Source organism: Malassezia sympodialis, genomic scaffold, assembly GCF_000349305.1.
Source record: "Malassezia sympodialis ATCC 42132 genomic scaffold, msy_sf_5, whole genome shotgun sequence".
In the NCBI taxonomy this organism is placed as follows: Eukaryota; Fungi; Basidiomycota; class Malasseziomycetes; order Malasseziales; family Malasseziaceae; genus Malassezia; species Malassezia sympodialis.
Genome location: NW_017387803.1, coordinates 57,816 through 82,543, shown reverse-complemented (window position 1 = coordinate 82,543; position 24,728 = coordinate 57,816). Strand labels below are relative to the sequence as shown.

Sequence of the window (24,728 nt, the reverse complement as noted above, 5' to 3'; positions counted from 1 at the left end):
CAAGTTCCACGTCATGGATCTGTGCGAGAAAGAGTGTGCTTCCCACCTCATCTGTGTGGACACAGCCATTGAGAAACTCTGTTGTGCCATGGAGATCAGGGGATGTCAGGTCCAGTTGGTAGACTAGACTGCAAGCAAGCGATCCCAGTGCCTCGCTCGGTATCAGCATGCCAGGCACACTAGTGGATGGCTGCATAGGATGCGAGTGGAAAGGGTGGCTGTCATCACGCGTCGATGCCGTAGCGTCATACGGGGAAGCACCCGGCCTCGCGAAGTAGTTGGACAGAGACTCCTGCATAGAGGAAAGGATATGGATCAAAAAGTGCGGTGTCTTGCTGGACGGACGCGAAGCACTTTGAAGGTCGGGACTCGAGGGTATGGAAGCACCTGCACGTAAAGCATCCGCCATACGACTGGGAAGGCGGATTGAAAAAGCGACAAGCGGAGGGGCTAAAGACACCGTTGTAAATGAGGACAGAGTTGTGCAATGAATCAGCCGCGAGCTAGAATCGGGTGCATCCGGTGGCATAAAGGCAGAGACCACCGCAATAGGCTGTGCGCTGCGCCGCATGACACCACGGATCGCTTCGCTGAGCGCGACAGGATCTTTTGGCTGAGGCATGGATCCCATGCCCCTACCTGGATGAATTTTCATCCAGGATCTTCGCCTCAGATGGGGCAAAAGATGGCTCCTGAGCATTGCGACGGCACAGTGGGGGGACAGTTCAAAACGACGGAGCGACTGGAGCACGATGTGGATTTATCGACTGTGGAGGCAGATGCCAAGCTATGTACCACCCGTATCTGTGCTCGCGCTCTGTGACCTTGACGGCTGACAGGGGTCAGCGAGGCGGCTCTACAGAAAGTGGCGTTTTTCTTGGTCTTCGTGCATGATCCAAGCACATATACAGCCTCCCGTCTCGCGATGGGATTCCTTCACAAGCATTATGCACATGACCGTCGAACAATGAGAGAGGAAACAGATTCATATTATACAGCTGCTTGGTTAACAGTCCATTCACACAGGTCCGAAACACGTTGATGGAATAGATTGGACGTGATAGGTGCCCTTGAAGGCTCGGCGTCCGGGGGCAGGGACGGATGGAGCGCCTCGGCATCCATCGGTGCAGATGGGAAGAGCTCGCCGGGCTGAATGGCGGCAAATGGGTTGGAGGTATAGAGTCCATAGATGCGGTGAATCGCTTGAAAGATCGTTTGCACGTCAGCGTCCTGCACACCGCGTGCGGTGTGGTCGAGAAACAGCAGAAATGTCAGCTGGGTGTTGGTCTGGTAGCCATATCTTCGGTTAGTGCCCTTGGCACGCACATAATCGAGTCCTCCATGCATAGTAGGAGACCAAGAAAGGGTTGGCGCTCAAGAGCCACTGCGTAAGCGCCTTGTGCATACCTCGCTCCTCCACCGCATCGAGGGCGCTGTGTGCGAAAAAGAACCATTTGGCGTCCGTGGTATCGCCGTACTTTGGAGATGATCTTATGTATAGGGGGGCATATTTAGGACCGAGAATGGCAACGCATTGCTGCTGTAAGACACGTCCTCGCTACCCACCACAGGACTGTGCGCCATCGCCGTCCAACGTGAGGAGCGCGTGCGGCCTAGCAGGAGTATCACGTGGATTTAGTCATCGAAAGAGCCCATCTCTCGTCTCGGTGGACATCTTCGTCCCTGCTTCCGTTCACGAAGACGGTTTCGAACACAATGCGGAGTTGGCGTAGTATGCTGCCGGCGAAGTTGCGCACGCGCAGGTCAATGGAATCCACAGTTTACGCGATGACTTTTCTGGCGGCGCTGGTGACGGTATCAGTGTCTGCATCGACTATACTCCCCTGCCCGGCCAACGGCTATGGCACGCTGACAGACCGACTTCACCCTGCGAATCGAGGCGCCATGATGGAAGAGTCGGAGAAGCGGGAGTCTACGAATGGCTTTACCCCTGAGCAGCTCCCTATACGTGGGTTGGGCCAGCGTGCGTACTTGACCAAGCGAGACGGTTGGATCGAAATTAATGAGCGGCCTTCCCTTTTCTCATGGCGTCGCTGGACCTCTACATGATGCGACGCAATATGCAGAATGTTGTCTGGATACATATACCACACGAGCGTCCGCCTATCCCATAGCATATACCCTAAACAATGCACGCGTATCTTTCAAGAGACAGTGGTTCACTGTATAGAACATCAGCGCAGTAGGCTTGCCTTGATGAGCCCTGGTGTACGCCATCTGATGGTTGATTGTACGCCACGGCGTCGTACGCAAGCGAGAGGTGGCCACGTGATCCCTACACTACGGTGTGTCTTTCGCCACACCACCATGTTTGGGCGCGTGCTTCACGTGTTTGTTGATGTGATGCTCATCAGCGTCGTGCTTTCGGGGATCAAGCGTAATACTGGGCTTACAGTAGCTCTACATCGCATTCGCCACACAGAAGTACGCAAGATGATGAGCGCCTACCTTGAAATGGGTGAATGGGTTCGTACGCCACGCCGCTGACACAGCTCATGGACTTTGCGGTCGTGGTCCTGGGCCGCTCGCGCTCCTTTGAACGGATTCGCTAAACAAAGATACCCGTCATGAATCACTACTGTACACACATGACTTATGAGACAGGGACTGCCGCGGCAGGAGGATGGGGTGACAGCACGCCAAGGCGCTTCGAAATGCTCTGCAAAAACTTTTCCACCGTGGAAATGGAGTGCATAGAAAGTCCCATTCTGTCCTCGCTCGGATCAAGCAGACCCAGCAAAAGTGAAGAAGCCGTCTCGTATGCCAAAATGCAAGGCGTCGCATCCCAGCCACTCGGGTTGCGCTTGTTACCCTCGAGCTCTTCGAGGGCGGCTGTACGTGCGAGCTCCAGAGCCTTGTCAAAGATTTGGCGGTCAATGTGCGACGTGGCTTCAGTCAGCGAGCTTGGGTCGCACTGCGCCCGTGCATGCATGGATTTCTCGTAATTTTCTTCGAACCGCGCACGGAACCATTGAACGAGATGGCGCATCTCGGGGTGCTGGTCGCCCTCAAGATGCTCCATATTAGTGCGGATAAGCTCAATACCGCGCTGAAGGAACCCAAGCGCACGCACATACAGCGCGAGACTCTCTGCCGCTGCGATTTCCTGCATGTGGCCGCCAGCCGAATACGGGCTGCTTTGCGCTGGTGAATAGGCTGGGTCATGGGGCGGTGGCGGCGACAGCTCCGCGAAGCGAGCGTCGGCAAACTCGGCAAGCACAAAGGCCTTTTTGGCTAGACTGCGCAGGTCATCTAGCACGGCGGTTGGGTCTGCTGGGGTCGGGACAGGCTGGTCACGCAGGCCTTGATTCGATGCCAAGGCCCCTGCCGCGGGCAACGGACTTGACAAAGGCGAGGTACCCTTGTGGAAAAGGCGTTCGCTGGCCATGCTGATAGCACGAGATAGCGCACTAGGGTGTCCGCGAGGCTTGGCCTCGGCGCACAGCGACGTCGTGGACGGTGCCGTCTCAGGTGCATCAAAGCCGACAGCAGACCGCGTAGGTGGGGCATCGTGGGTAGTCTGGCGATCTGCCTTGCTGGAAGGGTCCATGTCCACGGCCGCTGGCGCAGGTGTGGGCTGTGTCGCACCGTCCTGCGGCGGGGCAGTTGGTACGGGCCCCAAGAGCATGTCAGGCGGGAGCTGCGCGAGGTGCACCGAGGCGGCCAGCTCGTCCTTGATGATCGCACGACCCGAGTAGGGTACGTTCGTGATGACGGGGTCCGTGAACAGCTCGTCGAAGCTCATGCGCTCCACAGGATGGCGTTTCAGTAAGCGGCGGATGAGCTGCTTAATGTCGGGGGCAATCTCGTGTGCCGGCGGCCGTGGTGGCTCGCCTTGCAGGCGCCGGCGTGCCGCATCCTTGGCCATCGACTGGGGTGAACGCTCATCGGGAAACTTGATTCGGTCGCCGCTCTGCTCGATGCGGCGGAGAAGCTCGACATGGTTTGCCGCGCGGAACGGCGGCTTCCCCACGCACATCTCATACAAAACGGCGCCGACGGACCAAAGGTCTGCCTTCGCGTCGTACTTTTCGTACCGCAGAATCTCAGGTGCCATGTATAGGGGCGACCCACAGAGCGTCTTAGCGAGTGATGCCGCAGGCAAGGAGCGAGCGAAGCCAAAGTCAGCCACCTTGATCTGGGGAATTTCGCTGGGATGGCCGGAGGCGAGGCATTCGTCGTCAGGAATCTGGAGGAGGAGGTTCTGCGGCTTGATGTCGCGATGTACAATGTCCTTGCTGCGCAGAAAGCGCACCGCCGACACGAGCTGCGCGAGGAAGGAGCGTACCATCGCGTCATGAAGACCACCGTCCTCTGGATGCGGAAATTTAGCGCGCTGTGCCGCCGCGAGTGGGTTGATGGCAGGATCGCCGTCCCAAGGCGCCACATCGCCGTGCTTCCGGATGTACAGAGAGAGGTCGCCGCCGGGACAGTACTCCATGATAAGGTGGATGTGCTCATCCGTGTAGAGACAATCGCGCAGATCGACGATGTTGGTGTGCCGCATAGACTTGAGAATAGAGATCTCGCCTTCGAGATTTTCTAGCAGCTTGGGCGATAGCTTGCTGCGGGTCACTGACTTGACTGCGACAAGCTGATACGGCGGGTGCTGGTGATGTGCGCGGAAGACCTGTGCAAACGAGCCTTTTCCGATCTCCCTATCCAGCACATACTCTCCCACGCTCTGGACCTCCGGCGCGGGTTCTTCGCCGGACATGATGGATACGGGAGGGTCAGACCTAGGACGGGTGGCGTATCAATCCAACGATACGCACGCAATCAGTGAGTCGTGATGTGGCCCCTGCGTAACGCCACTCCCCACGTGGTTCACGTGACTCAATACCAGCCGGCGCGCGGTACGCTGCGTCGATGCCACAACATTGCGCTGGACCGCTGCCGACGAACATGTCGTCCGCTGCGCCAGGACCGGTGCCCAGCTCGCCGACGGGCAGTGTGCGGCACGGCCGCTGGTTTCACATAATGCGAGCGAAGCATAGGCGTGGGAACAGCGCATCGCGTGCCCAGCCAGGCGCATGGGAGACGAGCCGTGGATCGCCCTCGTCGAGTCCGTCGCAGCCGGCAACGCGGGTTCACAGCCCGGCACCCTCACTCGTGGGGCATTCGTATGGCATACCATTGAGCCGCAGTCACTACGGCGGCATGGAGCCGAGCCTGAGCACGAGCTCGCTCTCGACGGCGAGCAGTCCGCTCGCCCTCGCGCCATCGCTAAGCATGCTGGGCGATGTGCTGGAGGCGCCCGTGAGCATGGTACCCCCCTATGCGGCTGAAGACCCCCACTGGGTGCGCCGCGTGACCAGTGTCCCCGATACCAAGACCCTATTTCATGCGACGGCGCCTGACGTTGCCCAGCCGCCGATGCTGCTGCCTGCCTGGCAGGGCCCGTACGATGGGTGTCTGCCGCCCACCAGTGACTCTGCGACACTTAGTGGGAGCCCTGTGCTTGATGGCTCGAGTGACTCGAGCGCGGGCCCCACCACCGACTTGCCGAGCGCGCCGTCGTCCGAGGCGCACATGGAACGACATCCTGCGCCGACCAGTGCTGAGGCCGAGAGCGAGACGCGGGAATCCGGCACGCCACGGCGTGTGCGTCTGATTCCGTCGCTGCGGGTTCTGCCGCGCGTCCGTCCCACAGCGGAGGCCTCCGGCGACATGCCCAGGCGGCGCATCGCGCGGCTGTTCAAGTCGAAAAGTTCAGGCGCGCTGCATGCCGACTCGCGGCACCCGGGCGCGCCGCCCGTGCCACGCATGCCGTCGTCTGTGGGAGGGTGCAGCGAGGCGCTGCCCATGCCCAAGCCCGTCACGCGGGTCCGCGCGGGTGACGTGCAAGTGGGCCCATCTACGTTTGCATCGATCCAGCTACTGGGGAAGGGTGATGTGGGCCGGGTGTACCTCGTGCAGAACAAGGAGGATGGACAGCTGTACGCGATGAAAGTGCTTGCCAAGGCCGAGATGATCAAGCGGAACAAGATCAAGCGTGTGCTGGCGGAGCAGTCGATCCTGATCGCCTCGAACCATCCGTTTATTGTGCCGCTATACCACTCGTTCCAGTCGTCGGACTACCTGTACTTGTGTATGGAGCACTGCGCGGGCGGCGAGTTTTTCCGCACGCTGCAGTCGCTGCCGGGGCGCTGCCTGTCGGAGGACGCCGCGCGCTTTTACGCGGCCGAAGTTGTGGCAGCGCTCGAGTACCTGCACCTGATGGGCTTCATCTACCGGGACCTGAAACCAGAAAACATCTTGCTGCACCAGTCGGGGCACCTCATGCTCTCGGACTTTGATCTGTCGGCGCAGGCGCACGAGCAGACGGCGGCGCCCACCGTGTTCCAAGCGACGCCGCGCTCGGCGCCCATGGTCGACACGCGCGCGTGCATTGGAGACCTGCGCACGAACTCGTTCGTGGGCACGGAGGAGTACATTGCGCCCGAGGTGATCAAGGGGTGTGGGCACACGTCGTCGGTCGACTGGTGGACGCTCGGCATTTTTGTGTACGAGATGATCTTTGCCACGACGCCGTTCAAGGGCACCTCGCGCAACACGACGTTCGCCAATGTGCTGCGCAAGGACGTGTCGTTCCCTGACCACGCGTCGATGAGCGCGCCCGGCAAGGCGTTCATCAAGAAGCTGCTCGTCAAGGACGAGCACAAGCGCCTCGGCAGCCAGCTCGGCGCAAGCGAGGTCAAGCAGCACCGGTGGTTTGCACAGATCTCGTGGGGACTCTTGCGGAACCAGACGCCCCCGATTCGCCCGCGCACCGTCGACGCGCGCGCGCTGGTCCAGGCCGCAATGGCTGACCCGGGCCGCACGCACGAGTGGGAGCACCAGTCCGTGGTCCGCGTCGAGGCTGACGACGTGTTCTACGACTTTCGCAACGTCACTGTGACGAGATCTTCACCATAGCATGTACAACACTATGACGCCGCTTTACGCTTCCCTAGGGCTATGCGGATCTTGCCACGGGGCGCCTCGGAGGGCGAGTCGGCGGCCGGCGCAGGCGCAGCGCTCACAGGGGCAAACGCCGGCTTCATCGCTGGCTTAAAGGCCGGCCGCATCTCGGGCGCAGGCGCAGGCGGCGGCGCAGGCGCAGGCGGCGGCGCAGGCGCAGGCGGCGGCGCAGGCGCATCGACAGGCACAGGCGGCGCATCGGCCGGCGCAGGCAGCGGTGCCTCGGGCGCGGCGGCAGGCGGCGCAGGCGCCTCGCCCCTGGCCGCCTCGGCGGACGGCGCCTTGCGCCGCGTCGGCGCAGGCTTCGCGAGCGTCGGTGCGCCCAGATCAATGTCCTGCGGCGCATGGTCGCGCTGCCCCACGCTCAGCACCATGTGGGCTTGACCGGTGCGCTCGGAGCGCTCTTGGAACGCACGCGTCATCGCACTCGTATCGCCGGCCAACATGCGTTCGCGGCGCTGCTCCTCGGCAATGCGGCGCAGGCGCTTCTCCTGCGCCTTGGCCCCGGGAGCATTCCCATGGAACGTGTGCGAGAGCTGCTTCCACGCCTCCTTGGTCGATAGGGTGCGCCCATACTCGTCATGGTACTCGAGCTTGATGTCCGGCTTGTAGTCCCGGAACCTCTCCATCGCCGCCTCGGCCTCACGACGCTCGCGCGCACGCGCATCGCGGTCGAATTCGGCCGCCTCGCGGGCGCCCATGTGCGCCCGCGCGCGATCCTCGCGACGCCGCTCCTGCAGCCACGCATCGTGCTGCAGCTGCGTGCGCTCCAGCTTGCGCTGCTCGTCGGATACGTGCTCCAGCACGCCCTGGCTGCGCAGCCACTGCAGTGTCGACGCCAAGCCCCCGCCCTCGGCCGGGGCGGCAGCCTGTGCCTCGGAGGCGGCCGTGGGCGCTCCGTCCGCGGCCTCGAGGACAGGCGCCTCGTCCGGTGCCTCCGGGGCCGGGGCCTCGTCCGGTGCCTCTTCGGCCAGCGCCTCGTCCAGCGCCTCCTGGGCCGGCGCCTCCGGCGCCTCCACGGCAGGCGCCTCGTCCGCAGGCACCGTGGCTGTGGCGCGTGTCTCCGGTGGGCGCTCCACAATCTGCCGCACAAACTCCGACGTAGCATCCAACGTTAGGCCATCGTCCGGCTGGGTATCTGGTGCGGCAGGCTGCGAGGCCAACGACTGGGCCAATGCCTCAGGCGTCACCTTAGCCATGTGTGCCTTGGCATGCTGCCGCCGAGCGCGAGCGAGACTCGCAGCAAGCTCATCATCGTCAATGAGTGTCTCGGCCTTGGCGCGCGTGCGCGGCGCTGGATCCTCGGCCATGGGCACCGCCGCCTCATCGCCATGCGCCGCCTCATCGGCATCGATGTGCACGCGCGTCGAGCGCTTCTTCTTCTTCGACTTTTTCTTAAACGACACCTCATAGTCGGCCGCCGGCACATTCTTCTCGTACGAGAGGTCCACCCGCTGCTGCTCACGCGCAGCCGCATGCCGCTCGGTCTCAGCGCGAGCATGTGCGCGCGCATCCATCGCATCGACCGACGCCGTGTCACCGAGACGAAAGCCTGCGGCCCCGGCAGGGCCGGTGTGGTCCTCGTCGTACTGGCTCAGCACGCCAGCGCGCCTGCCTGTAGCGATCTCTTCGTCGTCTAGACCCGTGTACGCGCGCGGCGCCTGCTGCCGCGCCTGGGCAGCGCGATCACGCGCCACCGCATCGAGCGACGATTCGACCAGCTCGTCTTCCGCGTCGGCGAGTACATCTGCATCGCGCAACGTCAGCACGCGCTCGGCTGTGCCCGGCCCGAACTCGTCCATATCATGGGCGACGCGCAGACCCGCAAGCTCAGATGCACCGTACTCGCGCGGCGCTGCCGCAGCGTCGGCCTCCTCGCGCGCGCGCTGCGCGGCCCGCGCTTGTGCGCGCCGCGGCGCACTTCGCACCCAGTCGCGCGCACTCTCCGCCCTGTCGTTCGTGTCATCGCCCAGGGTCGGCCCACGCAGTTGGCGCGCAAGCTCGCGCCGGTCCTGCGCCTGCGCGAGGCGCGCCCGCACATCGTCGGGCGGCGCCTCGACCGGCGCGGGCGCGACGGATGCAGCGTCTGCACCGCGCTCGTCCGTCAGCGGCTTCAATCCCAGCGAGACGCGCACGCGGTTCGTCTCCTCGAGCGTGAGCGACTCCTTCTGGAACTCGGCCATGGCAGGGGCGCTGGGGCCGACCGCCGCGGTGCACGACAGCTGCACGTGATGCGTGGCCGCGGCCGTGGCGCGCGTGCCGCGCACAGCCGGCCGACACCCAGGACGCTACCAACGGTCCAGGCCTCGTTGCGCGCTGCCGTATGCCGAGTTTCCTTGCGAAGCTCCAGCGGCCTTTTGCGGAGCGCGCACCAGCGGAGCATGGCGCGTCCATGCCCGCCGAGGGCAGCGCGCCTGCCCGTGGCGCCACACGCCCTCCTAGTGTCGCATCCACGTCATCGAAGCAGAGCAGTGCCATCAAGAGCCTCGGCAAGCTCCGACACATGCGGCTTGCCGGGAAGAAGGAGGCAGAGGCAGCAAGCACGTTGCCTGTGCAGAGTGAGTCTGCGGCGGGCCCGCGGTCCAGCGACGCGAGCGACAGCAGCACTCGCGTGCCGTCGCGCAGCGCGCTGCGCCTCTCGCTCGACCTCAAGAACCGCCGCAGCTCCGTCTCGCGCGCGGCGGACGCGTCGGTGGACGCGTCAGACCTCACGCGCGTGCCGCTCGCTGAGGCGGCGCCCGACGTGCCGCTCAGCGAGTCGCAGGAAGCCCGCCTTGATGCTGAAGGCGATGCGGCCGTCCAGGCGCTGCACGCCGGGGCCGAGCCGGTGCCGCCCCCCAAGATCGTGGTCCCCGAGACGGAGGAAACGAGCGCCACGCTGACTGACGCGCTGGACGCGTCGTCGCCGTCGTCGATGGGGACGGCGCCGCCCATCGATTCGCCCGTGCTCCCTGACGCTTCGCCGCCGCCACCGCCCCTCGCGGTTCCGCCGCTGCCGTGGCACCAGCTGCGCGCCAAGCCCTCGTCGCCTAAGCTGACCACCGACATGGCGTCTCTCGCTGAGGAGCCAGCGGCGCCCGAGTCGTCGCCCTCCAGCACGCTGCCGAGCGCCGCGAGCGCGATAGACGTGTCGCCCACGGAGCGCGATGCAGGCGACAGCGACGTCAAGCCGTCGTCCAGCATGTTCCACATGGGCAGGCGCGGGCTGGAAGTGATGGGCCGCCTGCGCCCAATCCACATGGCGTCGAGCAACCGCATGCTCGCGCCGCGGTCGGAGTCGAACAAGAGCGACTACCGCCGGCGCTCTCTCTTTGCGCCGCTGATGAGCCGCGTCGATTCACGCGCGACCATCGCCTCGCCAACGCGGCAGTGGCTCGACTGGCTCGAGGCGCCTGGCCTCGCGCTGCCGCGTGCGTCCAAGCTGCGGGCGTTCCGCTCGCCGTCGGTGCTCTCGACGTCATCCAGCATGCAGAGCCTGCGGCAGGCGGGACCATCGCCGCCGATATCCCCGGTTGACGCGCCCGGCCTCTTCGGCATGCCGCTGAGCCGGGCTGTGGCGGCGACACGCGCGGCTGCTGCCATCTCGCCCGACCTGGTGCCACCTGAACACGAGCTGGCCACCGAGGAGGGGATCTTGCGACCGCCGCTATGGTCGCGCGCCGAGGCGCAGCAGCGGTACCTGCCGCGCATTGTGACGCGGTGCATTGAGAGCCTCGAGAAGTGGGGCTGCGACGAAGAGGGCATCTACCGCATCTCGGGCCGTAGCTCGCACTCGACCAAGCTGCGTGCGCTGTGGGACGTGCCCGGCACCGACCTGAACATGGCCGACATTGGGCCCGCCGACCTGGACGTACACGCCGTGTGCAGTGTGCTGAAAATGTACCTGCGCGAGCTACCAGAGCCGCTCGTGCCATACGAGATGGCCGCAGTGATGGAGCGCATGTGCGGTAGCACGGCGCCAGCGCAGTCGCCTGTCCTCTCGCGGCCCGACTCGGTGATGAGCACCGCCTCGCGTACAGCCCCGTCGGGGCTCGATGACGAAAAGCAGGCGGAGGTGGCGCGCGAGCTGGAGCCGCTCATGCACCGTATCCCGTACTGCGAGTGGTACCTGCTTCGCGAGCTCGCGGAGCACCTCGGCGTGCTGACCGAGCCTACGACGGTGGCGCGAACGAAGATGCCGCTCTCGAACCTCACGCTGGTCCTGGCTCCGACGCTCCAGGTGTCAGGTCTGCTGTTCATGACGCTCGTCCAGAAGCGACACATGCTCTTTTCGGAGGCTACGCGCCCTGTCTTCGATGCCCAGTCGCTCGCGGAGAAGAGCGGCTGGGCATCGCCCGTGCTGGATCGCGTCGAGCCGCCTACGCTCGCGCTCTCGGCCCCCGTGGAAGCCGCGCGTGGGCGCCTACCCCAACTCGACGTACCTGAAGAGGACGTGTCCGACGAACTCCACCCCGCCCAGCTTCAGGATGCGTCCGAGAACCCCGTCGAGCAACCTCACGACGAGAGCCAACAGGCGCCCGAGGCACCTGAGGCCGCCGAAGCATCCAGGGCAGCCGAAGCACCCAAGGCAGCCGAAGCACCGAAGGAAGCCGAAGCACCGAAGGAAGCCGAAGCACCGAAGGAAGCCGAAGCACCCGAGGCACCCAAGGCACCCGAGGATCCCGAGGCACCCAAGACAGCCGAGGATCCCGAGGGAACGCCTGAACCACTACCGATCGCCCAGCGCTTTTCCCAGCCGCGAAGTTCGATCTTAGCCGACTCTGTCCATAATATTACGCAGCAGGCCTCGTAAATCTACCATGTCCGCCTGGCAGCGAGTTAGGGCCTAACATTGGCGACCGGATCTAGCAGGCCGGCTCATAATCATACACTCAACATTGCCTTTCAACAAGTCGCCCGTATAGTATAGTGGTTATTATTTCTCACTCGTACTACGCTTCGGCGGAGTTGATGAGAGGGTCCCTAGTTCAAATCTGGGTGCGGGCACATTTTTTGCTGCCGTCTCCACCCCTCTTTTTGGCTGCCCATGGCCCTAGACCCCAGCCCCACAGCCCATGTCGATGCACCACAACGTGGTCCGACATACCCGGTCCGTGCTGGCTGCCCACAGCCTCGAGGCGGCCGATTTTAGGCGGCCACCCGATGCTAAACTGCGCAGACTCTGGCGTGAGCTCCTTTGCTGGGATGCCCTAGACAATGGCCTGCAGGCCTTGCGCTTTGCCTTGCTCCTTCTTCACGTATATGCACGCCTACGGCCGCCACGCACCACGTTCTATGCCATTGTACGCCCAATAAGCTACGCGCTGGCGTACATGCTCTCTCGGAAATGCCGTATCGCCCTGAGTCGTGGCTTGCTCATTGCCAGCGAGGGCGTCGCGAACGTGCGTCGTGTCGCCCTCCTCGCTCTATGGATGCTCACCTGCTCCAAGGAGCTGCGTATGCGCCTGCGTGAGTCATCCCAGGGCGACTCCGTTTCCGATGAGCCCATCCCCTTCGTGGAGCGGGTCGCGATTGGCGGCGAAGTCGTCGCCCACCTCGGCGAGTTGTTCGATGTCCTTGCCTTCTTCACCGGCTCTGGTCTCTTTTGGCGTGCTTTTGGCTTATCTGTCACGTCTGAGCTCCCACCGTGGCTGCAGCGACGCCGCCGCGGGCTCGAGCGTGTCGGCGTCTTTGTGTCGCTGGGCGCGCTGGCACTGCAGCAGTATGCACTGCACTTGCGCCGCGCCTCGATCCAGCGCCACATCCACGGCAGCATCCACCGCTTACAACAAGAGTTGGTGCCCATCGCGGGCGGGGCAGTCACCGAGCCGTCGAGCCGCGACGAGACGCCTGAGCGGTACCGCCGCATGCAAGAACAGTACGCCCTGCTGGTCGCCGAGCGGCGCCGTATGTGCTGGCTCATCATTGAACGCATCTGTCTGTACAGCGATGCCCTATTCACCACGGTCGAGGCGCTGGCGCCCGACGAGGACAAGGTCATGCTCGAGGCCAGCACGGGCCTTGTCGCGGCAGTGCTGCGCCTGTTGCGCCTGTGGAACGAAGTGCGATTCGGGTCTCTCGACCTCTAGATCCAGCCTATGGGTATCACAGCTAGTTGTCCTCCAGCCAACGGTACTCGAAGCGGAAGTCGTTCTTTCGCCGCTGGCACCACGAGCCTTCCCAGTCAAAGTACACGTACGCGCCCTGCTCGTACTCGTCCGTGATGGCCTGCGGCTCCGAATGCCGCTGGAACCACGTGAGGTATTGCTTGTGGAAGCGCCACGACTGCTTCTTCAACTCACGGGCAGCCAGGTATTGGTGGTACGTGCCCTGCTGGTAGTAGAAGATGTAAAATAGTGTGTCCACGTCAAACTTGGCGTAGAGCGCCGGATTATCAAAGAGGCTCGCAGGCGACTGCGGGTAGTAGCTCGGCGTCGGGAACGGGTCCTTCGGCACATAGTGCTTCGGGCTCTCCGAGTCCACAGGCTCCGGCGCGCCACCCGCGTAGCTCGCGTCCAGCGAGCGCTGTACATGGGACAGGTTCGAGTCGCGCAGGAGCGCCTTTTGTTTCGCCCATTCAAACGACGTCACCAGGTCAGAAAGCGTGTCGGGCAGCCGCGCATCGCTCCGCGCAGGTGCCGCACCACTCGCGTCGGCGCTCGCCGCACTTACGTCGCCCTCCGCCTCGACAGGCACGTCTGTTGCCGATGTATCGGCCGCGGTCTCCGACGCAGGCACAGGCACCGCCGTGGACGGGCTGGGCGCGCCTGCCGCCGGCGTGGTGGCCACCGCCGCAGCGGCAGCGGCCGCGTATCGGATCGGCGGGAGTGTCGCTGCAGGCGCAGGGGTCTTGTGCGCGGGTGGTGGGACGGGCAGCGACGTCGGCTGCAGCTTCCCCTGCTCGAAGTTAGTGACGACCCGCTCTTTGAGCGGCGGCTCGGCCGTCGTCGTGGTCACGGAGGCCGTGGTGGCCGCCTTCTTCGCCTTCTTCTCCTTCTCGTCCTTGGCTTTTGGCGGTGGCACTTCGTCCTTCTTTGTCTCCTTCGCAGCCGCCTTCGCCACGGGCTCTTCAGGCGCCGGCGCGGGAGGCGGCGTCGGCGGGGACTCGATCTTCTCTTCCTCGGCATCCCGGAGACCGAATGCTTCTTCCTCCTCGTCCAGGTTGAATTCGTCATAGATGCCCTCGTCCTCCTCGAAATCTTCCTCGGCATTGCTCTCGACAAAGTAAGAGATGTCCTCCTTTATGTCGTTGATCTGGTCGACCTCGAGAGAGCCGTTCTCCAGCATCCGGAGCAGGATCTCCAGACGGGATATGTGCCATTGTCGGCGCTCGTTCTGGTGCTCGAGCGTGCCGGCGCGGTCCTCTTTGGACGTCGACTTTTTGCTCTTCTTCGACGTGGCCATCATTTGCTCGATCTCCGCCTCGGCGGCTTCAATCTGCCGCGACAGCTCGTCGACCATCGATGTGAGCCAATTGGACATTTCGAGCTTCGCCTTCTCCTCCGGGCCCAGCTTCGCAGCGGCGATGAGGCCCTCTTTGGAGAAGGCTTTGGTCTTCATCTCCTTTTCTGCGGCCTTGAACTTTTCCATTTGCTATGGTCAGTGTCGCGCACGTACCGTCTCAATGAGCCGCCGATGGTCCAACAGTGGCTTCTTGTCCTTGATGTCGCTGCTCTGGAGCCATGTCTTGATCTGATCGCGCAGGCGCTGCAGCTTCTTGATCTGAGTCTTGAGGTCCGACTCTAACTTCTCCTTGTGCCCTGGATTCGGTGAGGTCTGTAATTTGTCGTATAGGCCCTCGAAGAGTTCGACGCCCTCCGCCACCTTTTTGAACGTCCGATCGATCTCGGCTGTCGCGGTTAGCTGTATCGTCGACCTACTTTGCAGCTTGCGTGCAGCCATCGTTCGTGCACTTGGTCTCGCGAGCTGCCCAACGAGCGACAGAGCAAGGAGACCCCGTCGGCCGCGGAGCGTGGCCACCGACCTTTCTTTGGAAATTGCAAAAATACCCCATCGCCACGCCCCTCGTCGCGAAAAGAACTTGGCGTTGCCCACGTTCACGATGCTGCGCTCGCTTGTCGCACGCGCAGCGGCCCGCGTGGCGCCGGTGGTGGGCTCGCCTCGCGCGGCTGTCCGCTCTATATCATCGACGGCCGCCCGCCTGGAGCAGGCCCCGGACCAGGAGCAGGGTACGTGTCGCGAATCCAGCCGACTTACACCAGCCGCGGCGCCCGCGTATCCGTTTGCGTCACATATCGTTACTCGCTCGCATGTGGCTCCGAAGGCGGACTCGGTGCGTGCACCGCCACCGCAGGTGAAGCACAGCTCGCGAGGCGTCATGCCTCGCGTGGATGCACAGCTCACCGCTGAACTGGACCCCGACGAGAAAATCGCGCGCCTGTTCTCTCGGCGCTCGCCTGAATGCATTCCGCCGGGCTCGATTGTGATGGTAGAGTCGTATCTGTCTGCGGGGCGATCTTCCACGACGACCTTTGCGGGCGTGCTTATTGCCGTTCGTCGGGCCGGCATTGCGACGACCTTCCTTCTGCGTACCATTGCACACAAGCTGGGTGTCGAGATGCGGTTCCATGCATACAGCCCCATGATCAAAGACATCAAGGTGATTCAGCGCGCTGACGCCAAAAAGGGGCAACCTGGCCTCCTCCGCACTCGCCGTGCGAAGCTGTACTACATGCGCCGCAACGAAGACCGCCGCGTCGGTTCCGTTGGGAACGTTGTCAAGCAGTATCGTGCGGCGGAGCAGAAGAGGGCGGACGCATCCATTGCCTCGTCGCGGCGTGGACCTGCCAGCCGTTCATAGTGCATAGGTTCCTGAGGGTGCTCAAAATTGGCCCTTTTTCTCTCGTCGCGCGGCAGGGCCGGCCAGATCCGTCCATGCTATCACAGCCAGTCGGTATCTACGCATCTATGCAAGGCCATGCGACTACCAAGAGGCCTTTTCAACGCCAGCAATGTCGCCAGCAATGGCTTTCCGGCGGAATTGGTACTGGGGATTAGCCGACAAGGGGGCGTCTAACGTACTCGGCAGAGACCGAACTCTGTAAAGATACCGCGGCCGCGGCCCGTCTCGACGCAGCGCTCCTTGACGACGGCCGGGCGCGACTTGTTCGGGAACGCGTTCAGCTCCAGCTGCGCCATGTGCCGCACGCGCGAGGGCAGTGTGGTATTGCGGGCGATGTACTTGTACGCCCGGCGCAGCAGTTCATTCGACTGCACCGCCTGGCGTGCTGCCATATCACGCCTGCATGGGTTAGCATCCACTGCATACGCACAGCATGCGCGCATTCGGTCTCACACCCATGGTCGACACGAGAGAGCCACCGCGGAGGGCAGATTCTTAGTCAGCGGTGCGAAGACTGCCCAAGCAAATCCCTGATTTTTGATTCGCCTGCGCCTTGGGCCGGCGCCCGCTGGCAAGCGGCGCACCGCCGCGGTGGCCAGATCTGTACCACCACCTCCCTCGATGGAAATGCTTCCGTTCTCTTCGTCCCGCGTGCGGGCGCTGTGCCCGTATCTGCGCGGTATGAGCCGCGAAAAGCTGCACAAGCTGTCGCGTTCTCTTTCTGTGGCTAGTGGCGGCCAGCTCCTGCTGGCTCGCGCCAAGCAATGCCCTGTTATGAGCCAGTCGATTGCTCAGTCGAATGATGGCTCCTCGGCGAACGAGACGCTTGGCGGTGCCTCGGCCAGCACTATGCAGCCTCCTCACCCCGTCTCGCGTTCGTGGGTCGAGCGCCACGGCGGCGTGTGTCCGGTGGGTGGCCACACCCTTTCGGTGAACTCGAAACGTTCGTACACCACGCAGAGCTTTGCCCCCAAGGCCTCCATGGTCATGTTTGACCACGACAATCAGGTGGAGCAGGCTGCCCCCACGACGACGCTGCCGCCGTACCAGAAGCGCACGCCGGGTTCGGGTCTGGGACCGCTGCCGGAGCCTGTGGCGAAGGACGGCCCGGGGTTTGATTTTGAGCGGTTCTACCACGACCAGCTCAAGACGAAGCACGAGCAAAACACGTACCGCTACTTTAACAACATCAATCGCCTTGCGGAGCGTGCGCCGATGGGCCATCTGACGGAAAACGAGGGCCACGAAATTACGGTTTGGTGCTCGAATGACTACCAAAACATGTCGCGCCACCCCCGTGTGATTGCAGCCATGAAGAAGACGCTCGAAAAGTATGGTGCCGGCGCTGGTGGTACGCGCAACATTGCCGGGCACAACATGCACGTCGAGCACGCGGAGGAGGTACTGGCGCGCCTGCACCGCAAGGATGCAGCGCTCGTGTTTGGCTCGTGCTATGCAGCCAACGACGCGACGCTTACAGTGCTGGGCTCCAAGCTGCCGGACTGTGTTATTCTGAGTGACAGCAGCAACCATGCGTCGATGATTCAGGGCATCAAGCATAGCGGAGCGAAGAAGATGATCTACAAGCACAACGACATGGCCGATCTGGAGGCAAAGCTCCAGTCGCTGCCAGTGTCTGTGCCCAAAATCATTGCATTCGAGTCGGTGTACAGCATGTGCGGGACGGTCGGCCCAATCGAGGAGACGATCGCGCTTGCGAAGAAGTACGGCGCGATCACCTTCCTGGACGAGGTACACGCCGTCGGTATGTATGGTCCGCACGGCGCGGGCGTCGCCGAGCACCTGGACTGGATGCTGAACGCGACGATGCCGCCGGGCCGCCTGCGTGGCACAGTCATGGACAATGTGGACATTATCACTGGCACGCTCGGAAAGGCGTACGGCAATGTGGGTGGCTACATTGCCGGCTCGAACCGCATGGTGGACCTGATCCGCTCGTACGCGCCGCAGTTCATCTTCAGCACGACGCTGCCGCCCTCGGTGCTCGTGGGTGCAGCGACGGCCGTTGAAGTGCTTATGGAGTCGAACCACACGCGCCAGCTGCAGCAGATCCGCACGCGCGAGCTGAAGAATGCCCTACTGGATGTGGGCATTCCCCTGCAGAGCAACCCGTCGCACATCGTGCCGGTGCTCGTGGGATCGGCGGAGCTGGCCAAGGAGGCGTCGGATATGCTGCTCAACGAGCACGGATGTTATGTGCAGCCGATCAACTATCCGACCGTGGCTATGGGTCTGGAGCGCCTGCGCATCACGCCGACGCCGCAGCACACTTCAGAACACGTGGCACACCTGGTCGGCGCACTCCAGCAGGTGTGGAAGAAGCTGGGTCTGCGCACTGTGGACGACCTTTTGGCTACGCCGCCGGGCACGGACCCGCTCGCTGACCTGTTCCGTCGCTCGCAGTTCGAGGACGACACGGCGCCGCTGTGGAGCGATGCGATGCTGGCGCTGCCGAGCGAGATGCTCACCGGTAGCAGCTCGGCATCGCTGCGCTGCCGCTGCACGCAGACGCCCTCGTCTCACGCCCGCGTGTCGTCCGCTCTGTCGGCCTAGGCCGCTCTTCGTGTTTTCTTCTGTCGGTGCGTGCACACCACGTGACCCGTAGCCGGTCTGGGCGCCCTTACGATGGTGCTCGGGCACTTTTTTATTGTAGCCAATCACCTTTTTTTCTTGATTATTGTATGCGATTGGCCTGCTACCTGCTGCTTTCGGGCAAGAAGCTGGCTTCGCGCCGATGAATGCAGCAGCGGAAAATGGCGCGTGTTGACGAGCGAAGGCCAAGCCTTGCCACTCCAACATCCCTCTTGCTCGGCCTTCTCGCGCTGGCGCTGATCCGCCCGACCCTTCCTATACAAGGCTTCACGATGCAAGCTGTCATGTTCTGGGGCGTATGGCTAGCTGTGCTCCTGTCCTGTGCTTGTGCGACGCCCTTGCAAGTGCGGCATGGTGATCACGAGCACGCAGGCACCGCGGGCAAGGATCCCATGTCGTATGCTGCGATGGAGTCAGGGACTGGCCACACGGACATGGCCTTTGGGTACGACTCGGTGGCGCCTCTTAAAGTTCCTCCGTTCTGTACAGTGGCGAACGCCACCGACAAGCTGAATCGCACGGACGTGGCGCACTGTATCGCGCTAGACGAGATCGACCGGCCGATCAGTGCCGCAGAGGCGGGCTGGGCCCTGCGTCCCAGCCCGCCGATCAATGTATCGAACGTGCATGCGCACGCACATGGCACGGAGAAGCCTATGGCCATGCTCAACGAGACGCGTCTCTTCCTCCGCAAGGGCGCGGTGCCCCTTAGCTACGTCGAGTGGGACTTTGGAACGGGACTCGGTCGTATGTCGGAGCTGCGCCGCTTTGCCAGTGTCGACGCGGCACAAATCCAAAAAATGTGGCCCAAGCGCCCAGTCATTGGCGCCTCAGGGGGCTACTGGCGCACGCTCGGCGACATTGACTACCCCGTCGCGTGGAATTCACTGCGTGAAGATATCCAATGGAGGACCAGCGGTGGCTCCCAGGAGCCATCGCGCCAGCGTGGCCTGCTTGTGGCCACCGTGTGCCTGTTTGTGGTGGCATGCTTCCTGCTGCTCCCGCTGCTCCTGTGCCTGCAGTCGTCGCAATCGTCGCTCGTGCCGCTGCTGTCGCTCTTGTACCTTGGAACCTTTACGCTCTCCGTGGTCCTGGGCCGCATGTACTTTGCCCTGTCGCCTGACCTGTACCCCCCCAGCGCGCTACCGGGTCTTGTACGCACGCTGCTTCTGCTGTCATACGGCTGCTTTGTCTCACCAGCGGCACAACTGCTCCTGCTCATCGTACCCCTCGTGCGTGGCCGCTTGCGCTCGTGGGCGGACGTGCAGCGTCTGCTGCAGGTGCTCGCGCGCGGCCGTGCCGTGTCGGATGCATCTGTGGGAGCGGCCCCGCAGTCGTCGCCGAGCACCGAGGGCACACTGACCGACGGCGTGCCGCCGCACGAGCGCGAGGAATTTCTCATGTTTGATCAGGACCAGGACGTGCCACTCATGGACGCCCCGATGCTGTCTGATGCGCGTGGGGATGACCTGCCGCTACCTGCGGCGCTGCGCCGCCCGTGGGAGCGCCTGGCCGATGCGCATCCGCGTGTGTGGTTCTCGCTGAGTCTCGCGTACACGACCATCTCGCGTGCGCTTGTCCCGCTTGCGTTTGTGGTCGTGTATGTGGGCATTGCGATCTACACGGGCTCGTGTCGTCGTGCGTACAAGAACGTGTGCCTGGCGCATGGCATCAAGGGTGCTGTATTTTTCTGGTACGGTGTCTTGACATTTGCGCGCTACCTCGGTGCCTTTGGCGAATATGGATGGGCATGGAACAAGCGCCCGACGCTGGCCAACACGAACAAATACGCCGCCTACTGGCGGCGCACGATGCCGTCGGGCGAATTCGTCGAATGCTTTGCTATTTTCCTCTATGGCATTACCAACACGTGGCTGGAGCGCCTAGGCGCCAAGCCGGGCGACCCCTACACGGTAAAGCAGCTCCAGCACATTTCCATTGCGGTCATGTTCTGGTTCGTCGGGCTCGTCGGCATGTCGCTCGAGTCCAACTATGTGCGCTCGCTCCTTGCGTACGCGGTGGTGCGTGGGCACCCCTCGGCTGTGGCGCCGCGTGGGAGCGAGAGCGAGGTCGAGGCGCAGACAGCGCCGCCGTCGTACAGCAGCAGCTTCAATCCCTTCCCCGCACTGATTATTGGTGTCACGGGCGTGGCGATGGCCCTGCACCACCAGGACTACGAGTACGAGGTGGAAGTGCACATTCTGTGGGGTATCATGCTGGCAGCTTTTGCGTTCCTGCGGTGTACTACGTACTTTTTCCTGTGGCTGCGCCCGCCCACAAGTGTGCTGCCAAGCCGCCCGCCGAGCGAGGCGATCGGCTCGTTTGCCCTGTGCTGTGGCGGACTTCTCTTTATGCTCTCGAACGAGGAGGTCTCGTTCGCAGCGATGCGTGCAGACTACGCGGATGGCATGGCCGTTATGAACCTGGCCGTGTCTCTCGTGGGCCTCGTGTTCTCATGGACCTTCTGTATCATGGTCGTTAAGGCCTGGGCCCTCCGCCGCGAGACAGCTGGCCGGACGCGGCTTGTGGCGCCTGCGCACTGGTCCAGCGCCTCCAAGGCTGCGCCCGAGTCCCTAGAGATGCGCATGCAGCCCTAGCGCAGGCTGCGCCTGCGCGGTGTACTCCCCCCACCGCTATGATGTAGATCAATAATGCCACACGACCTTGACAGGGTTTAGTCAGCTACGTTGATGCGCTGCGTCTCGCGCACGGTGGTGGCGCGACGCGTTACAACACACGCATGGCGACCATGCTGCCGTTGCGCCCGCGGCGGCCGCGCTCGCGAGCGCAGCAGTCGCGCAACTGGCACACGGTGCACAGCTTAAGCCCCGATGCCTCGACGCGGCCGCCCGGCGCGGACGGCTGCTCGGAACCCAGGCGACTCCGGACCCCCCTGCTGGGCAGCTTTTACCTGACGGATCTCGTTGTGGCAGCCTTTACCGTCATCGGGAATGTCATGTGCACATGCACATTCGCCGAGGTGCTCGACCTGCTCTATTTTGCCCTGGCGTATCATGGTACGTGGCCCGCGCTGACACAGCCGGAGGCGGTCTGTGGCGCGATATGCGCCAGCTGCGCTCCTCGCCACAGGGCACACAGGGTCTGTTCCACCTGTATATGCTGTGCCTTATGCACATGCTCTTGCAGTACACGCCATTTCTCCCGCCGCGCATCGCCCTCGCGGCCGAGTCGACCGGCCCGCTCCTCCAATGGCGCACAGGCGGCGGCGCTGCGCACCTCATCCGCGCGTATCATCACGCACCAGCCTTCCGTGCATTCTGGCTCGTTGGGTCACGCGTGTGCAGCACGCGCACTGTGGTCCTGTACGTGCATGGCGGCGGGTTTGCGCTCGGCTCCGTGGCTCTGTACGCCGAGCCACTCTTGCGCCTCCTCGCGCACATGTCGCGCCGCTGCCCGTCCAGCACCGTGGAATGCGTCGCGCTCGAGTACGAGCTCGTCCCGCATGTGCGTTTCCCTGCGCCTCTCCTCGAAACGCTGCGCTGCTACGCGCACCTCATCGAGCACGAGCACATCCCGCCTTCGCGGATTGTCGTGGCCGGCGATAGCGCGGGGGCCAATCTCGTCATGGGCCTGCTTCTGTGCCTGGCCGGGCAGGGCACCGCGGACGTGAACGAGCGCGACTGGCGCGCGCTTCCGATGCCCGCCAAGGCCGTTCTGATCAGTCCGTGGCTCGATCTGCGGCCCCAGCAGGCTGCCGCTGTCAAGTCGGTGCGTGCAGGCTGCGCACCCACGTTCGATATCCTGACGCCCGAGAGCCTCTTGCAGTTTGCGCAGCTGTACACGCGCCGGCTCAGCCGGCCGCGGCGCCTCCGTGGCCCATGCACTTGGTGGCTGACGCGCCTGCAGCGCCACCGCGCCTCGTGCGTCGCGGCCTGGCTCGCCTCGCGGCTGCAGCGCCCGCTGCTCACGCCCCACGCCCCACTGATTGCGCCGACAGACGCGCCAACGGATGCTGTGCGCCACACCCGCCACATGCTCGATGCCTCGTCCCTGGCTGCGCCCCGGTGTGCGTCTGACCGCGTCTTGCACACACACCCCCTTGTCTCGCCTACGCTCGGGCGTTGGGACGAGGTGCGCTTAGAGCATGGTATATTCGTGACATGGGGCGCCAACGAGCTCATGGCGCCTGATATTGCTGCGTGGACGGCGCGCGTACCGCACGCGGAAACGTACGTCGAGCCGGGCCCTACCGGTGTGCATGTGTGGCCGTTCCTGCATGCCTTGCTGGCGCCGTCTGGACACGAGCGCGAGCGTGGCCTGCAGCGCATCGCCGCTGCACTGTGCCTGCCTACGCCGAGTATCTCGCCGGCATCGATGCCGTCCGATGCCGAGGACGACGGGGAGGATGCAGCGGCTACCCAGCGTGCATGGGACGTCGAGCTTGTGCGTATGGGTGTACATGCATGAGGTAGATGAGGGAATACTATATCACTCCATGGGGTTCGTGCGTGCAGCTTGTTCTTCGTCGTCATTGTTGGACAGGCACAGTCCACAAGTGAGCAGCAGGTCCGACCAGTACCATGGCTGGGGGTCCGCGGGAGGCTCGTCGCGCCCAGCGCGGGACATGGGTGCGAGACGGGGGTAGCCTGTAGAGAGGTCGGGCAGTTCCGCGAGCGAGCCCTGCTTGGCTGGCTCCAACGCAGGCGGGTCGGCTTCGCCGTGGAAGGCGGGCCCACCAGCGAGCGCCACGTCTGCGCTCTCCGACTCGGGAATGGACTCGATGGTATGGCCGTGTCGTGCGGCGCTGCGTGGCATGGACGAGGGTGGCACACGAGCGGCCTGCTGCCGCCGCTGCAAACTGGACGCGCGCCCCACTGTGACGCTAGGGAAGTCGCGCGAGCGCAGGCGCGCCATGGCGCGCGGGGGTGCCGACTCGCTCATGGCCCCTGTCGGATCGACGGGGGTGATGGGCGACTCGGCGGGTGCATCGTCAAATTTCCGCGCGTCGCTCAGCATCGACAGGTCGTCGAGGGACGTCGACGAAAAGTCCATGGAGCGTACATAGGCGACTGGCTCCAGCGGGGTCATGTCCTGGAGATCTGGCCGGGTGTCCGCGGCGGGGGGCACGCTCATAAATTGCGAGTCTTCAGACTCGTCCGACACGGGCCGGTACTGTGTTGTGGGCAGCGCTGCATCGCGCGCGTAGCTGGACTGCGTCATCTCGTAGGAGCCGCCATGGGGGCTGGCACGCTGGGGGGTATGCCGTGCGCGCAGCGATGGCACACGCGCTAGGGACGCGCTAAATTTGCGCACGAGGGAGGTGCCGCCGGCGGGCTGCAGCGGCGCATGCTCGACGCGTTTCCGCCGCTGCCGTTTTTCTTTCTCAGCCAGGCGCCGCAGGTACTCTTCGACGCTGCGCGTCTCCTGCGCCTGCTCCTCTGTCTGAGTATATAGTGATCCGCTGGGGAGACTGTAGGTATCTGCGGCAGGATCACTGAGCGGGAGAGCGGCCTGGTACGAGCTGGCTAGCGCAGTATCCGAGGATGTGGCTTCCACATACTCGGTCGAGGCGGGCAGCTCGCCACTCATGTCGGTCGCGTCCTGGCAGCGCCGAGCTAGGGCGACGTAGATCGGGCGTCGTCTACCGTCGCCGCCGTTTTCCGCACGTGATCGGGAGACCTCCGCAGCAGACCCACGTGGATCTCTCTCCTGACCGTGTCGACGACGCGATGCGGGGCGTCGTACGTTGCGCCGGCTGACCCAGTGCGACCAACTTCGTGCGGACCTGGCCGAGTGCCTGAAAAAGTCTGACTGCATGCGCGTGCATGGGCACTCGGGCAACGAGTGCCTCTCGCAGTACCGTGATACCCTACCGCTCGAGTGCCAGCAGGCCTACCGCGGCTTCGTTGAATGCAAGCGCTCCTTGGTACGTACGGCACGCTGACACCAGTGGGACATGCGCAAGCGGTAGGCACCTTTTTTCTCACACCAGCTTCCGCGGCATCCCCGGTGCCGAATACAGCACGAGCTCGACGGTTTTTGGCGCGCTCGACAAGCGCTGGAGCGACAAATAGACATACCCTGTACCCCCTGCGCCGCCGGGCGGTGGCGCCGCGGCCGCGGAGGCGTAGCACTTGCTGACTCAGCGAGTGTCGACCGGCGGCCCGCGGCCACCGCTCTTCATGCTGCGTGCGTCTCGCGTCGGGCGCGCCCGCGCCCTGGCCGCCCCGCTGCTGCTACGGCAGCAGTCGACGGCGCGGCCCAAGTCGAAGCACGCGCTGCTCTATTCGGAGATCATACCGCCCGTCTTCCGCGTGCTCGCCTACAG

At 63.7% G+C, this 24,728-nt stretch overlaps 12 protein-coding genes and 1 pseudogene across 13 annotated transcripts; 7 read left to right on the top strand and 6 right to left on the bottom strand.

Moving 5' to 3' along the window:
• Window positions 1-990: 990 nt before the first annotated feature.
• On the bottom strand, window positions 991-1,343 carry MSY001_1232 (uncharacterized protein; the record flags this gene model as incomplete). The annotated part of the gene is made up of 2 exons (XM_018886346.1): window positions 991-1,300; window positions 1,327-1,343. 2 exons carry the CDS (start codon window positions 1,341-1,343, stop codon window positions 991-993), a joined length of 327 nt encoding a protein of 108 aa, XP_018739829.1.
• Window positions 1,344-2,614: 1,271 nt separating this feature from the next.
• MSY001_1231 (uncharacterized protein) lies at window positions 2,615-4,738 on the bottom strand (the record flags this gene model as incomplete). The annotated part of the gene is made up of 1 exon (XM_018886345.1): window positions 2,615-4,738. The coding sequence occupies one exon, from the start codon at window positions 4,736-4,738 to the stop codon at window positions 2,615-2,617; it is 2,124 nt and encodes a 707-aa protein (XP_018739828.1).
• Window positions 4,739-5,826: 1,088 nt separating this feature from the next.
• On the top strand, window positions 5,827-6,939 carry MSY001_1230 (uncharacterized protein; the record flags this gene model as incomplete). Its single annotated transcript, XM_018886344.1, is given in 2 exon segments — window positions 5,827-5,925; window positions 5,941-6,939. The coding sequence occupies 2 exon segments, from the start codon at window positions 5,827-5,829 to the stop codon at window positions 6,937-6,939; spliced, it is 1,098 nt and encodes a 365-aa protein (XP_018739827.1).
• Window positions 6,940-6,950: 11 nt separating this feature from the next.
• On the bottom strand, window positions 6,951-9,167 carry MSY001_1229 (uncharacterized protein; the record flags this gene model as incomplete). The annotated part of the gene is made up of 1 exon (XM_018886343.1): window positions 6,951-9,167. One exon carries the CDS (start codon window positions 9,165-9,167, stop codon window positions 6,951-6,953), a length of 2,217 nt encoding a protein of 738 aa, XP_018739826.1.
• A 140-nt stretch (window positions 9,168-9,307) lies between these two features.
• MSY001_1228 lies at window positions 9,308-11,776 on the top strand (annotated as a pseudogene). The gene is given in 2 exon segments: window positions 9,308-9,564; window positions 9,571-11,776. Coding segments are annotated over 2 exon segments (2,463 nt in total).
• A 482-nt stretch (window positions 11,777-12,258) lies between these two features.
• MSY001_1227 (uncharacterized protein) lies at window positions 12,259-13,052 on the top strand (the record flags this gene model as incomplete). Its single annotated transcript, XM_018886342.1, is given in 2 exon segments — window positions 12,259-12,266; window positions 12,281-13,052. 2 exon segments carry the CDS (start codon window positions 12,259-12,261, stop codon window positions 13,050-13,052), a joined length of 780 nt encoding a protein of 259 aa, XP_018739825.1.
• A 22-nt stretch (window positions 13,053-13,074) lies between these two features.
• MSY001_1226 (uncharacterized protein) lies at window positions 13,075-14,865 on the bottom strand (the record flags this gene model as incomplete). The annotated part of the gene is made up of 3 exons (XM_018886341.1): window positions 13,075-13,860; window positions 13,921-14,556; window positions 14,581-14,865. The coding sequence occupies 3 exons, from the start codon at window positions 14,863-14,865 to the stop codon at window positions 13,075-13,077; spliced, it is 1,707 nt and encodes a 568-aa protein (XP_018739824.1).
• A 160-nt stretch (window positions 14,866-15,025) lies between these two features.
• MSY001_1225 (uncharacterized protein) lies at window positions 15,026-15,784 on the top strand (the record flags this gene model as incomplete). The annotated part of the gene is made up of 1 exon (XM_018886340.1): window positions 15,026-15,784. One exon carries the CDS (start codon window positions 15,026-15,028, stop codon window positions 15,782-15,784), a length of 759 nt encoding a protein of 252 aa, XP_018739823.1.
• A 123-nt stretch (window positions 15,785-15,907) lies between these two features.
• MSY001_1224 (uncharacterized protein) lies at window positions 15,908-16,218 on the bottom strand (the record flags this gene model as incomplete). Its single annotated transcript, XM_018886339.1, has 2 exons — window positions 15,908-15,970; window positions 16,006-16,218. 2 exons carry the CDS (start codon window positions 16,216-16,218, stop codon window positions 15,908-15,910), a joined length of 276 nt encoding a protein of 91 aa, XP_018739822.1.
• A 235-nt stretch (window positions 16,219-16,453) lies between these two features.
• MSY001_1223 (uncharacterized protein) lies at window positions 16,454-18,400 on the top strand (the record flags this gene model as incomplete). Its single annotated transcript, XM_018886337.1, has 1 exon — window positions 16,454-18,400. The coding sequence occupies one exon, from the start codon at window positions 16,454-16,456 to the stop codon at window positions 18,398-18,400; it is 1,947 nt and encodes a 648-aa protein (XP_018739821.1).
• A 311-nt stretch (window positions 18,401-18,711) lies between these two features.
• MSY001_1222 (uncharacterized protein) lies at window positions 18,712-21,036 on the top strand (the record flags this gene model as incomplete). The annotated part of the gene is made up of 1 exon (XM_018886336.1): window positions 18,712-21,036. The coding sequence occupies one exon, from the start codon at window positions 18,712-18,714 to the stop codon at window positions 21,034-21,036; it is 2,325 nt and encodes a 774-aa protein (XP_018739820.1).
• Window positions 21,037-21,179: 143 nt separating this feature from the next.
• Window positions 21,180-22,867, top strand: MSY001_1221 (uncharacterized protein; the record flags this gene model as incomplete). The annotated part of the gene is made up of 2 exons (XM_018886335.1): window positions 21,180-21,488; window positions 21,587-22,867. 2 exons carry the CDS (start codon window positions 21,180-21,182, stop codon window positions 22,865-22,867), a joined length of 1,590 nt encoding a protein of 529 aa, XP_018739819.1.
• A 21-nt stretch (window positions 22,868-22,888) lies between these two features.
• Window positions 22,889-23,989, bottom strand: MSY001_1220 (uncharacterized protein; the record flags this gene model as incomplete). The annotated part of the gene is made up of 2 exons (XM_018886334.1): window positions 22,889-23,894; window positions 23,961-23,989. The coding sequence occupies 2 exons, from the start codon at window positions 23,987-23,989 to the stop codon at window positions 22,889-22,891; spliced, it is 1,035 nt and encodes a 344-aa protein (XP_018739818.1).
• Window positions 23,990-24,728: the final 739 nt, after the last annotated feature.